General features: G+C 45.6%; 1 protein-coding gene across 1 annotated transcript in view; it reads right to left on the minus strand.

Annotated features, from left to right (window-relative positions):
* Positions 1-3,180: 3,180 nt before the first annotated feature.
* cfap206 (cilia and flagella associated protein 206) overlaps positions 3,181-15,100 on the minus strand; it is a 46,350-nt gene continuing 34,430 nt past the window's right edge. Inside the window, exon 12 of the mRNA XM_084559856.1 lies at positions 3,181-3,473. Within this exon, the coding sequence (XP_084415982.1) occupies positions 3,252-3,473 (222 nt within the window). The 3' untranslated portion in view covers positions 3,181-3,251. The remainder of the gene's footprint in view (positions 3,474-15,100) is intronic.

Consider the following 15,100-nt stretch of genomic DNA (forward strand, 5'->3'; position numbering starts at 1 on the left):
AGCCCTGGATAAATATTAGCAGCTAATATTAATCCAGGGCTAACTAGCTAGTTAGAACTGGATAAATGCTAGCTGGCTGGCTAGGATTTCTTTGTCATAAACTCAGCTTTAGTATTTGTTTCATGAAAGTTGGCTAATATAAAATGAATATGTCACATGGAATGGACAGTCTGTCCTGAATGACTGACTGACTCCAGACACCTTTATTCATATTATTATTTTTATTGTTGTAGTCTGCTCTGTCATTGTTCAGTGGAAGTTGTCTCTCATATATTTGACACTTAACATTATTTTAGCATTACTTAGGATTCATTTACAAAGTTTAGGGTGTGTTTTATTGGCCTCTAATTAGAAATGTCCTACTGTTTTATAATCTAAATCAATATTTTAAAGGTTTGTTTTTTAAGTGATTTATGAATATGAGGCATTGTGTTTGTTATTTTAGACTATTGTGGCAGTGGATCATTTATCTTAGTTTTATTTCTTTAACTAGTCCAATGTGTAAATTAAAAGTGACAACTTTTAATTGGATAATTGGGTACAAGCTTCAAACGGACACTGTACGTCACAATATTTAATATAAAAACAGATTCATTTTAATTTTCTGTATTACTGCAACATCACTGCAGTTATACAATAGGAATATGCGCCATGATCTATTTTGGTTGATAACCTAAGGCGCCTTGTCTTTGCAGGAGCAATTCTAAAATATTTTGGAGCTCCAGATGTTGAGCCAGAGGGATCTTCCTGACCATGAAGCTCCAGGACCATCACATAAACACATAAACTATTATTATTACTTTTAATTACATCGGTCAAACTGACACCAACCCATGTGACTTAGTTAGGTACAGAAAAATATCCAACCTTGCTTTTGTTTCAAAATTGATTTCTTATTCAATTTTATAAAAGCTTATGCTAATCAGTTATATTACGGTTAAAGTAGGAATGGTTTGTTTGGGGGGGCGGCTGTGGCTCAGTAGGTAGAGCGGGTTAACCAGAGGGTTAGCGGTTTCGATCCCTGGAATGTGCCACATGCCGAAGTGTCCTTGAGCAAGACACTAAACCCCCAATTGCTCTCAGTGCGTGGCACTGGTGTGTGAATGTGGTTGTGCTTGTGTGAACGAATGGGTAGATGCGTCCATGACTGTAAAGCGCTTTGAGTACCAATAGGTAGAAAAGCACTATATAAAAGCAAGGCCATTTACCATTTACCATTTAGGTTTGAGTACAGCATGGCTGTTCAGATTAAGCATTAACATCCATCCTGGGCAATCCAATTACATGTGGCCAGTTAGGTGTGAACACACCCACAAAACATTGAGGTCACATTTGAGTAATCTGATCTCAGACCACAAATATAAGACCATTTACCATGCTTAACCTTTTTAATAAAGTAATACATTTTTCTGATAAAAGTTTTTCAGTCATGTAATTATTTGTAAAATAAATTTGTTTTAAGGACAAACAGGTCTACAGAAGATGCCATTGCTACAGCTCTCCACACTACACTCACTCACGTGGAACTGAGAGGGAGCTATGCCAGGCTACTCTTCGTAGACTTTAGCTCTGCCTTCAACAACCTGCCTATGATTCCTCGTACATTTTCAAACTGTCATGTAGCATCTTCAGTTTGTATCATAAGATTCCACATGTACGCTTTAGTCAGATATGTGTATCTATGACAGATGTATGTTTATCTTGCTGTTCTTCTCTCTTTCTTCTGTCTGTACCCGGCTGGCCTTAGGCAGATGGGTCCCTCCATATGAGCTGGGTTCTGCTCAAGGTTTCTTCCTGTTAAAAGGGAGTTTTTCCTTGCCACCGTCGCCTTCAGGCTTGCTCTGGGGGTTTCAGGCCGGGTTTTGTAAAGCGTCTTGAGACGATTTGTATTGTTATTGACGCTATATAAATAAAATTTAATTTAATTTAATTGAACACCATCATACCCAACAGGTTGGTCACTAAACTACTGGACTTGGGCTTTACACAATCCATTTGCACCTGGATTCACAGCTTCCTGACAGACCGCTCCCAGAGGGAAGAGTAGGACAACATCTCACCTCAGCTCTCAGTATCAGCACTGGCTCCCCTCAGGGCTGCGTGCTGAGCCCCCTCCTCTATACCATGTATGTATACACATGACTCCACCCCCACCCACCCTGGCAATGTCATCATGAAGTTTGCAGACGATACCACCATAGCAGGACTAATCTCGGGAGGTGATGAGACTGCATACAGGGAAGAGGTGGACAGACTGTCAGAATGGTGCTCCACAAACAATCTCATCCTCAACACTGCCAAGACAAAGGAGCTGGTAGTGGACTTCAGGAGGAGGAAAGCGGACATTCAGCCCATTTTCATCAATGGGGACAGAGTGGAGAGGGTCTCAGACTTCAGGTTCCTGGGCACTCACATTGAGGAGGACCTGTCCTGGGCAACAAAACACCACAGCACTGCTGAAAAAGGCACAACAGAGACTCTACTTCCTGAGAACGCTCAGGAAGAACCATCTACCTGAGAAACTGTTGGTGTCTTTTTACCGCTGCACCGTGGAGACAGTGCTGAGCTACAGCATTTTGCTGTGGTTTGCCAGCTGCATGGCAGCAGAAAGGAAGGCACTGCAGAGGGTCATTAACACCGCCCAAAAAGTCATTGGTTGCCCACTTCCATCTCTTGAGGATATTTATGATACACGCTGCCCCAAGAGAGCCCACAGCATCCTCAGAGACCCATCCCACCCTGGTCACCACCTATTTGAACTGTTGCCCTCTGGCAGGTGCTTCAGGGCGATCAAAGCCAAACCAGACTGAAAAACAGCGTCCATCCCAGAGCTGTCATTGCACTAAACTCTGAACAATCCTGAAAACACTTGAACATTCAAAGACACTAATGTGTGCAATATTTTTAACTCTGTTACATATTATTGTTTTAATTTAATTTTAATTTATTTTTAGGTTTTATAGCTACAGCGCTTTTAAACCGTACTGAATGTGGAGAACTGCTACCTCAGTGTCGTTGTATTCTGTACAATGACAAAGTGATTCTGATTCTGAAACGATAACAATGAAAATATATTCTTGATTAGTTTATTAAAGAAGTGTTTACTTCATAAATCGTTACATACTGTATTTCTCTCTATTATGTGATGCATTAGTATCCCATCAAAACCCTAAACCCCACCTTCATACAGTATGCAGACTACTCAAGAGCAAAAAACAAACACAACATGCTTATAACTTTGTACAATTTGATTATTCATCTACCAATCTGGTAAGATTTATTTTGACCACATGTCCATCTCTTTGTTCCCTCAGAGCTGCCACGTAGATCTGAGGTTTGGCCATGATGGTCTCATCATCTCTCTTGCTTTGACAGGTAGTGTCCAAGGGCAGCCAGGTTTGAGTCACATTTTCTCGTCTCCCTTGACTCAGATCAGTCTGCACTGAGCGGGTCACCCTGGTCCGAAGATCAGCCTGGGATTATGTAAGATTGTTAGGACAAAATAAGGTTAGTATAGCTAGGTATGTCAATTAATTCAGTAGTTTGTCTGTAAATATTTAGAGCAACATTCCTTTATATTAGAAAGTTATGTATCCGATCAACTAAAAGCAGAAACATAGCAAGAAAAGACAAAGCAATACAGAACAGTGTGTACCCAAGTGTACGCACTACTCTGAAATGCAGAGGAAGAATTTCCCCCTGAGGAAAAATAAGGGAATAACACTTCAATAATTCTTCTTCTTGCAAGATAAAAATATAATTATTTTGACAATGCTCAAAAAATGTATGGCCCAGTAAACACTCTTCTGTTGAAAACAAATTAGATCTCAATGGGAAAAAAACCCCGAATTTCATTGAAAAGAACATGATTGTCAAGAAGGTTCGCAGGATATGGGGGTTGGACCCAAATGCAGGACAGAGCAGCTGAGGCAGGAGTTGGCAAATAGGTATTTAATGAACAAAAACAAGACTAAACTAAAAGTGCTGTAGAGATGGCAGGTAATCTAAACATGATAAGACAAAACTACTTCAAGACATGAATCCAAGAACGAGACAAAACTATGAGACGAGTTCAACGATTACAACCTGACAGAGAAAAAAGGGGAAGGCAGGGCTATATACGTATACAACTAAATTTGCTCCAGATCTTCCAAAACATGTCTAGCTTGTCTTGTTGTGTAACTCATGGGTTCCCAAACTTTTCCATGCCAAGGCCCCCCCCAAACAGTATTAGCTTCTGGCCGGGGACCCCCTTTGCAAACCTATAGACAACGCTACAAAATATGTAAAGAAATGTCATTTTTATAATGTTTTTTTCTTACTTTTATTCACTATTCAATATATTATTTGTTTAGCATAAGTGCTGCCTCATATTTTCTGATTTTAGTTGACCAGGAGTTCTTAGGTTTTTTTTGCAGCAGTGTCCTCCACGACAGGGCTGTTGGTCTGTTCCTTCGGTCTCTTTCTTGTCAAAAACCTGTCCATTTTTTGCTAACTACATGCTAGCTTGAGGAGCAAAGCAGCTTGATAAGTGGTGCAAACCGCCAGGTCTACACAGATTATGAGGTCATGAACAACGTTTTGACTGGCAGGGAATCAGAAAGATGAGCATAGCAAATAACATTTGGATATGATATATTAATAATTATGTTTTATGATAATGATTTAAAAAAAAAAATTTAATTATATTTTATAATAATGATTCATAAAATAATTATGTTTTATAGGGCGGCACAGTGGCGAGGTGGTTAGCACTGATGCCTCACAGCAAGAAGGTCACCGGTTCGAATCCATGGGCCGGCTGGCCTTTCTGTGTGGAGTTTGCATGTTCTCCCTGTGTCTGCGTGGGTTCTCTCCGGGTACTCCGGCTTCCTCCCACCGTCCAGAGACATGCTCATTAGGTTAATTGGTGATTCTAAATTGGCCGTAGGTGTGCATGTGAGTGTGAATGGTTGTCTGTCTCTGTGTGGCCCTGCGATGGACTGGCGACCTGTCCAGGGTGTACCCCTGCCTCTCGCCTGATGACGGCTGGGATAGGCTCCAGCAGACCCCCGTGACCCTTAACAGGACTAAACGGGTATAGAAGATGAATGAATGAATTATATTTTATAATAATGGTTAAAAATAATTCGATTATATTTTTTTCATTTTTCTATTTTTTTTTCTTATCTTCCCTCCAATTGTCTGAGGCCCCCCTATGCCCCCACTTTGAAAACCACTGGTGTAACTTATCTTCTCCAGAGCAAAGTAAAAACACATTCCCTACAACTGTTGTGCTAAGATAGTTGTTTCTGTTTTCCATACCCAGTTTATACAGCGTTTAGCTTCCAAAAAACAGTTATTCAACAAAGATTTTACACTTTTAGAGGTGGCAAATTCTAGATAGATAGATAGATATGAAATAAACATATTTTGGGGTTAAGGGGTACCTCTTCACAAATTATTTGACTAACAACCTCTAGCACTTTCTTCCAAAAGGATAATATTTGTGGGCATTCCCACAAATGTTATTTCAAGCAGGTCGCTTGTGGGTCGCTCCCGCCACTGGAACCGGCTCTTACTCCGCTGGTCTCTCCCTCCAGCTCTGTCCTCGGCAGGGCCACCTGTCCTAGCAAGAATTGCAGGGTTATGGACGGCCTGCTTGCCAAGCTGCACAGAGCCATGGCTACTCAGACCGGCCTGGCTAACGCCGGAGCGATCATGTCCCTGTACGTTCGCCAGCTGTCTCGTCAGCTACAGGACGTTTCAGGGGGCTCCAGTGTTGTGGCCGAGCTTCAAGCAGCTTCCTCATGCCTCTCCTCAGTTATGAAGGAGCAGGCGGAGACGGCAGGCAAAGCTGTGGCATGCCTTTGGGTGGTCAGACGCCACTTGTGGCTGTCTCAGTCCCAGCTCCAGCATGAGGATCGGGACTGCCTGCTAAGGCTGCCAGTAGACCCCTCAGCCGTGTTTGGCCCAGATGCTGCTAGGCTGCTGCAGCAGGCACAGGAAAATCACCGCTGCGCACAGGGAGTCTTGGGAAGCCTCTTGAGGCGCTCCAGGGGCTCGAGACGGGCAGGAACAGCGCCCGCACCTTGTCCAACACCTGAGGTCCTGGCATGGGGACCGGGGGACCTCAGGCCATAGCTGGAGGCTCTCCGTAGGCGAAACACGCGCCATCAAGCAAGGGGCGGGGGACCGTCATTTAAGGCTCGGGGGTCTTCCAGGCAGCCTTCCCCCTCCTGACTAATCCCGAAACCCAGTCAGCCAGCCTCCCCTGTCGACCAGTTTCAGGGCAGCGTGGCTGGGCTTGGGGGCGGACCCATGGGTTGTATCCACCATGACACAGGACTACCGTCTGCAGTTTCTTCGACGACCCTGTGTGACAAGACTGGCCACTTTCACCATGGTGAGCGACTCTCGGCATGCAGAAGTACTGTGGGCCGATCTGTCCTCCCTTCTGGAGAAGAAGGCCATACGGCAGGTGGACCAGGGAGATCACCAGGCTGGGTTTTTCTCCCGCTATTTTTTGGTACCCAAGAAGGATGGGGGGCTTCGTCCTATTCTGGACCTCAGGGGGCGAAGGAACTTGTTGAGCCCCCTGAGGTCCAGAATAGGACGAAGCCCCCCGTGCAGGATGCTGACAGTCCCCAGGGTGAGGCAGGCCATCACGCGGGAGATTGGTTTGCCACCATCGACCTCAAGGATGCATACTTCCAGATTCCCATCTGGAAGGGGCACTGGCGTTTCCTGAGGTTCGGCTTCGAGGGCGAGGTCTTCGAATTTCAGGTCTTGCCTTTTGGCATTTCCCTGGCCCCCCGTACATTTACTCGATGCATGGACGCGGTTCTTGCACCACTAAGGCGCCGAGGACTGAGGGTCCTCAATTACCTCGACGACTGGCTGGTCTGTGCAGTCTCAGGGGAGCAATGCCACAGTCACGTGGCCCTGCTCCTGGAGCACGTTCAGGGCTTAGGGCTACGCCTCAATTACGAGAAGAGCAGGCTCCAGCCTGCCCAGGTGACAACGTTTCTGGGCACAGTCCTGGACTCCAGGACTGCAATCATCGTGCTGTCACAGAAGAGGCGACAAGCCTGCAGGGCCTGCCTCAGACACTTCCAGCTGCATTCTCGGGTCAGCTGGGGGCTCTGCCTTTGCCTCATGGGCTTGATGGCGACAATGGTGCAAGTAGTCTCTCTGCACATGAGACCTGTCCAATGGTCCTTGCTGAGCCTGGGCTTATGTCCACAGGGGTCCCACCACTCCGAGGTGGTGGTCTCCCGGGGACTTCACACAGCCCTTCACTGGTGGAGAGTTTTGGACAACATACAGAAAGGGAGTACTCTGGGACCAGTGATCTATCGCCAAGTGGTCTCCACCGATGCATCCTTGGCAGGCTGGGGCGCCGTCCACGAGGGCTGGGGGGTCAGCGGGTGCTGGACCAGTCCTTGGACAACCCAGCACATAAACGTCCTGGAGTTGAGAACCGTCTTTCTTGCACTTCACCAGTTCCTGCCGAGACTCAGAGACCACCATGTCATTGTCAGGACCAACAGCACGGTGGCAGCCGCCTACATCAACAAGCAGGGGGGCCTGGGCTCCCCCATCTTGTGCAAGCTGGCAACCAGGCTGCTGAGATGGGCCCACCCCCTCTTCTGCTCGCTCAGAGCAGTACACGTGCCGGCGTCATTGAACACGGCCGCGGATATCATGTCGAGAGGGGGCCCGTGCCCAGGAGAATGGGGGCTCCACCACCTGTGGGTGGAGCCTCCATTCTCCTGGATCTGGGGTCGCCTCGGCAGGGCGGAGGTCGACCTGTTCGCCTCCAGGGAGTCAGCACATTGTCTACACTTCTTCTCCCTGAGGAACGACAATCCTCCTGGCTCACCCATGGCCCCAGAGGCTGCTCTGGTGGTGGCGATCAAGGCGGTGCGTGGCGGTGAACACGCACTGAGTGAGGCCAGCTGCTCCTTGATTTCAAGGTTCCTTAAAGGCGCACGGTGGGTGACAGTTTGCAGGACTAGACCTACAGTCCCTCCATGGGATCTGGACGTGGTTCTCGATGCGCTTAGGCGCTCTCCCTTCGAGCCCCTTGGGGCTGCTGAGGTGAAGTGGCTTTCCCTTAAAACTGCATTTTTGCTGGCCATAACCTCCGCCAGGAGGGTGAGTAAGCTCCAGGCACTGTCGGTCCACAGTGACTGCTGCAGGCTCTCACCAGACGGGTCAAACGTGGTTTTCCACCCCAACCCAGCTTTCCTGTCTCAGGTTTTTTCTGAGTTTCACTTATCTCAGTCCGTAGAACTACGAGCGCTCCCTTCTGGAGGAGACGGGGAGACTGGGCAACGCCAGTCTGTGCTGTGTCCTGTCAGGGCCTTGAAAGCGTATATCCAGCGCACTGAGGCTGTCAGGAAGACTGACCAGCTCTTCATCTGTTTCGACACCAGTCATTTGGGGAGACCCCTGTCAAAGCAGAGGCTGTCCCACTGGGTCGTGGACGTGGTTCAGCAGGTATACACACTTTCTGGTATACCTGTCCCACCCAGGGTTCGGGCACACTCAACTCGGGGTGTGGCCACCTCATGGGCCTTTGGGCGAGGAGCCTCTCTGGCCACCATATGTGCCGCAGCCATATGGTCATCTCAGTCCACCTTTTCAAGGTTTTACCGCCTAGATGTCGCAGCCAGCCCTTCCTTTGGACAGGGTGCTGGGTGGGACTTGTTAAGGGTCAACGGGGCTGTGCCTCCTTTCCCCATCACCTGTTGACCCTCGACCGGCAGAGTCGGTTGGTCTGAGTGGTCACCCCCTTTCACGGTAACTGGCCTTTACGTCTTGTGGGGCCTTTTCCTGTGTTCTTGGGTCGATCCTGTGTCTTGCGGACCGACCTGAGGAGCCCTCTGCCTCTCAGGCTTGGCCTTGCGCCTTGCGGGCCTTGACCTGGGTGGTATGTAAATAGTGTACATTTGTAAATAGTTTGTTTGTTGCACGTTGGGCTGCACCGTCCCCTCACGGGGTGTCTTAAAGAGTTCCCCGTACATATGGAATATGTAACGGAGTGGAGAGATAGTCTCGAGATGATAGATAACGTTAGGTTACGTTGTAACTTTGGTTCTCTGAGTGAAGAGACTATCTCTCCAGCTCTTAGGGCCGCTCGGAGACCAGTGTCGATCAAACTACCACTGATTTCATGCCAGCACAGGTGCTTTACAGGGTAAACCTGGGGGCGTGACTGGGTGAGCCGGTGTGTCTTAAAGAAGTATCCACGTTTATGCAGGGGAGGTCATTCCCCATACATATGGAATATGTAACGGAGTGGAGAGATAGTCTCTTCACTCAGAGAACCAAGGTTACAATGTAACCTAACGTTCTCAAATCAGTGAATAAATCGTCTTTAATAATCGTGATTACAATATCAATCAAAATAATTGTGACTATGATTTTTGCCATAATCAAGCAGCCCTATTTTCTCATTTTCTGATTCTCCACCTGAATGAAAAATCAAAAGACTGTTTTTCATGTGAGTCAAGTATGTTAATAGCGAGATTGTAGGACAACTGGCTTTGAAGCTATGTATCAGTTTGCTGTTAATGTAGCTAGCGCTCGGTCACCTAACCGGCTAACCGCCAAAAATGGATAAATGGCTAAAACGGATAGATTGCCCTTCCAGAGAAAACTCAACTGCTACCACCAGTCAGGCTCACAGACATTTCTTTTTCTAGCTGCTACAAGTGCGTGAGAGTAGGGGGTACATGGCTGGAGGTCAAATGTCTGAAGGGGTACGTGCTGTGAAAAGGTTGGGAACCACTGATTTAAGTATTTTTAAGAAAGGGATTTTTGGTCTGTTTAATTAGTTAGTCTTATTTGCATATATGTATTATATATAGATATATATATAAATTTGGGGAGATATTAATTAGGTGTGATTCTATTGAAACCCAGGATGGAGGATGAAAGTCTTCAAGATAAAACAATGCTGCTCTGATTTGAGCTGCCCAGTAATACCACTCAAGATTTGGAAGCTGTAATCCACTTCTATCATATGGTAGATACAGCAATGACAGCCTAAGCCTGGGACACCTGTTGTTCCATATGATGATGGCGGTGCAAGTGGAATGGATTGGAAAAGATACAAACGTGAGGGGTTATAGTTATTGGCAACAATTTTAGCAATAGTTGGAGAAATCTCAAGGTCTTCTCAATCTCAATCTCTCAGATTTAGTATCATTAATTTTATAACCTGCAAAAGTACCAAAAAACTTAATCAGATCAAGCAGTGGGGGTGAAGTATGTTTCAAATAAGAGCAGAACAGAACTGTATCATCAGCATACAAAGCTATACGATGTTCTATGTCTCCAATCCTAATGCCTACCAAATTGGTATTCTTACGAATAGCCATAGCCAGTGGCTCAATAGCTAGGGTAAATGACAATGCAGACAGGAACAGCCTTGTTTCATTCCTTGTTGTTACTGGAAAGGCTGAGAAGTCAGACCATTGGTTAAAACTATGGCCTGTGGATCAGCCAAATCAGTCAAATCCAGCTAAGAAACTTCCCCTTTATACCAAATCTTTGCAGAACATCAAATAGATACTGCCACTCCACTCTGTCAAAAGCCTTTTCAGCATCTAAAGACAGAATGGCAGTGTCCTTACCAGATTTCTCAAAGATTATATTAAGCACCCTTCAAACATTGTGAAAGCCTTGTCTTCCGTGGACAAAGCCGCTCTCTTCAGAGTGCACTATCTGTGGTAAAAAGTGTTTCAAGTCGTTTTGCCAATAATTTACAAAGAATTTTAAGATCATTATTAATAAGTGAGATCGGCCTGTAAGATCCACATAGAGTGGATGGTTTCCCTGGTTTTAACAAGAGTGAAATCACCGCCATATCAAGAGAAGGGGGAGGAAGCCGCTGTCTAAGGACTCGTTATACATCTCAAGTAGAGGAGGTAATAGTTTATCCTTAAAAATATGATGTATTTGACTGTGAATTCCATCAGGTCCAGGAGTTTTTCCCCCTTCATGCTGGATATAGCCATAGATAGGTCCTCAGCATCTTGGTCAGAGTCCAGGGACATCAAGAAGACCTCCTTTAGGACTGCAAAGATTAAAGAATCCAAAATTCCTTTTGTTTTTGTATAGCTGCAGGTGAATAATCTATATAATATAAAGTCTGATAAAGTTCTATTGATTTCCTAAGGGCCAACTGGGCCTTTCTGTGTGGAGTCTGCATGGTCTCCCTGTGTCTGCGTGCGTTCTCTCCAGGTACTCCGGCTTCCTCCCACCGTCCAAAGACATGCTCATTAAGTCAATTGGTGATACTAAAATTGGCCGTAGGTGTGAACGTGAATGTGAATGGTTGCTGCGTTCAGCAGTTTTATATTTTGAAAGTTTATTAAAGTTGGTATTAAGGCACACAGACTGTTGAACCTTGCTGAGCAATATGTCCGAGTTGTCCTGTGTGAGTCCCGTGGTTTCAAAATGTTAATTTGTTGGTGTTTAATGGTGTTTCGGCACACAAAAGTAGCTAGTGCTAGCGCGATACGTTAGCTGTATTGCTCGTCTCGCTTCGTTATCCCCTATTAACGTAGTTTTGCTCTTTTCTCCAGGAGAGCATCTGGCTTCTATGTGCACAAGCAGATCATTTTTGTTTTCATGTACCACAGATATGGGGATAAATGTTGAATTGATAATGTATTTTGTACTTGGTATTTAATGTATTTATGGGACCAAGTTTATTGTGATGTTTTGTAAAAAGGAAAAAAAATATGTGTTTCCTTGTGACCAAATCAAATTTGTTTGTATTTCTGAATTATTTGAGTGTAAAAAGGCTGTTCTGATTATACACAGAGGAGAGAGGCTGGCTTCTATGTGCACATACAGCTCATTTTTGTTTTCATGTACCACAGAGCCAGTAAAACAGGACCAGAAACTCAAGATCTGTTTCCCGTGTCATCATTATTGAACACAACGCAGAAAAAACACGCACACACAGCTAACTTTTGGCCTGATTTTCATATTTTAAAGCTTTGAGTGAAAAATATTTTGATGTGAATTGGTACAGTGTGTGGATACTTGCAGTTTTTTTTTTCTTTTTTGAAGGGGGTTTCCTATTGTGCATTTGTTTTTGCTAACATGGAGCCAGCAGCTACTTCGGAGGGAGCTGGCGAGGTTTACACAAGTTTGAGTTTTGGGAGAGGGTGGTTTCTCAATGAAGGGGTTCAGACACCTAGAGTGGGTGGGTTGGGAACACCAAGGGGTTGTTCCACTTGCATTCAGGTTCTATCATGTGAGTTACAAACTTCAGCATCTCACATTGAGTTGGGTATTCTCATTTCAGATTTGGCAAACCAGATAGGTCAATAGATTGCTGCTCAGTTGCAGGGTGACAAGACAGACACTGAACCTACGTCTGCCGAACACAGACCTAATGAGTTGAATTTGTCCGGTGTTAAACTTGTCATGCAGTCTGATGTTAAAACGGAACTACTGTTTTTTACAACCTGGACCTTATTTCTAGCATAAAATACCATCGTTTCCTCACCAATATCACTTTTGTATCATTTGCACTTGTTCAGGAGATAATTAGATCAGTGTATATCCATGCAGCGGGAGTGCTCAGGGCACCGAGACACAACCTCTAAAGCTGCTCTCGCACCCGCGATGGTGGGCTTGTTTACCTGTAATTTGCTACTGCTATGGTTTGTTAGCGGGTGTGCTCCCCGCTTGGATACGATATCATCCAGGTCAGAACACATCATCCGGGGTCTGTAGGTCAAACTACAGACCCCGCTGATATACGCTGATCTAATTATCTCCTGAACAAGTGCAAGTGAAACGAAAGTGATATTGGTGAGTAAACGATGGTATTTTATGCTAGAAATAAGGTCCAGGTTGTAAAAAACAGTAGCTCCCCTTTAAGGAACCACCAGTTTTCAAAGGCGATGGTACTGATAAGTGTTCTGTGCGTGAGTGGGTGGAAATGGTGGAAACGTATCTTGCAAAAAGAAACATACCAAAGCATGGGCAGTCATAAGAGATACTGGCTAAGCTAATGGGGAGGGAAAAGGATGTAGTCAGGGTCACACTGTGCCATAACCTTTCACTTGACTATATCCAGACCCCTGGACTGATCTTTGACATTTCAATTCAATTCAATTCAATTTTATTTATATAGCGTCAATAACAATACAAATCGTCTCAAGACGCTTTACAAAAACCCGGCCTGAAACCCCCAGAGCAAGCCTGAAGGCAACGGTGGCAAGGAAAAACTCCCTTTTAACAGGAAGAAACCTCGAGCAGAACCCAGCTCATATGGAGGGACCCATCTGCCTAAGGCCAGCCGGGTACAGACAGAAGAAAGAGAGAAGAGAACAGCAAGATAAACATACATCTGTCATAGATACACATATCTGACTAAAGCGTACATGTGGAATCTTATGATACAAACTGATGATGTTACATGACAGTTCGAAAATGTAAGAGGAATCATAGGCAGGTTGGAGAATTGTTCATTCAGGTAGGAGTGGATAACTTCAGGATTCCATGAAGACTGGGCAGGCTGATGAGACCACGACAACAGATATAGTATGGAGCTCTACAGGAAACGCACAACTCCAGGCCAGAGATACTCACAAGAAGGGGCGGGGGGGCACACACACACAGCAGTAAACATTCTACATAGTAATAGCACAGAATTGCATGACTAGTAGTAGATAGGAAATTAGAGGGCAAGAGCTCTGTGCCAGAGAAAAGAAAGTGGAGGATGCGCGAGAGGAGAGAGAAGAAAGAAGGAGGACATGTGTTTGGTGCATCGTCCCCCAGCAGCCTAGGCCTATAGCAGCATAACTAAGGGATGGTTTAGTCCAGCCCTAACTATAAGCTTGATCAAAAAGGAAAGTCTTAAGCCTGACCTTAAAAATAGAGAGAGTGTCTGCCTCCCGAACCCAAACTGGGAGCTGGTTCCACAGGAGAGGAGCCTGATAGCTGAAAGCTCTGCCTCCCATTCTACTTTTTGAAATTCTAGGAACCACAAGTAGGCCTGCACTTTCAGACCGAAGTGATCTGTTGGGATGATATGGTACAATAAGGTCTTTAAGATACGATGGAGCTAGGCCTTTAAGGGCCTTGTATGTAAGGAGGAGGATTTTAAATTCTATTCTAGACTTTAAAGGGAGCCAGTGAAGAGAAGCTAAAACTGGAGTAATATGATCTCTCTTGCTAATTCCTGTCAATGCTCTTGCTGCGGCATTTTGAATCAATTGGAGGCTTTTTAAAGAGCTATTTGGACAGCCAGACAGTAATGAATTACAGTAATCCAGTCTGAAACAACACTTTGGTAAGCTGACTTACTCTTCCATGCCAATGGCTGATTTCTATAACACCAAGCCAGCGCAACATGAGAGTGTGATGGAGTACTGGATCAGGCTGAATAATGCTATCGACATTGCAAATGAGTGCATACGGAGACAGGGCCGTAACGTTGAGGACCCAGGCTGGAAAGTGTCTATGATGTTCATCAAGTATTGTCCAGACCCGATCCGAACTGGTTCAGCTACAAGGCAGCTGAAGAGTGGACAACTAGTGAAGTTCAAGAACGCATTGACAACTTTCAGAGCGAGCTCAGGACACGCACCCAAGTTTATTCTCAAACCCCACAGAGACATCCAGTCTGCCACACACAGACGGAACTGTCACAGGAAAGAGAGGCATTGCAACCAGTGCAGGTCAGTCCCACTTCACAGTTTGCCTCTTCATCGGGGTTTGCTTCGCAGGGTGCACCTGCAACAATGGTCAGCATGCCACCAGTCTCAGCCTTTGCTCCTCAGTTTTCACATTCAGCAGTTCCGTTTATTCCAGCTTCGACCACTGTTCCCTCCTCCCATCTTCCTCAAGAGCCAGTGTTTCCCCGTTCAGCACCAATTTCTACCTCTCAGTTCACACAGTCATCATCATCCCTTCCAGCTACTCAGCCTAGCCATGAGCCACTTCACCGCCAGCCTGATTTGACTCCCACTTCAGCTGTTTATGTGCATGCATGCCCTGATCGAACTCCTGGACCGCATGATAGCACATCAAAATATGCAGGCTGCAGCCCCTGCACCAGTCTCATCTGGGCAGTTCGCTCGGG

Source organism: Chelon labrosus (genome assembly GCF_963514085.1).
Source record: "Chelon labrosus genome assembly, chromosome: 14".
Lineage (NCBI taxonomy): Eukaryota > Metazoa > Chordata > Actinopteri > Mugiliformes > Mugilidae > Chelon > Chelon labrosus.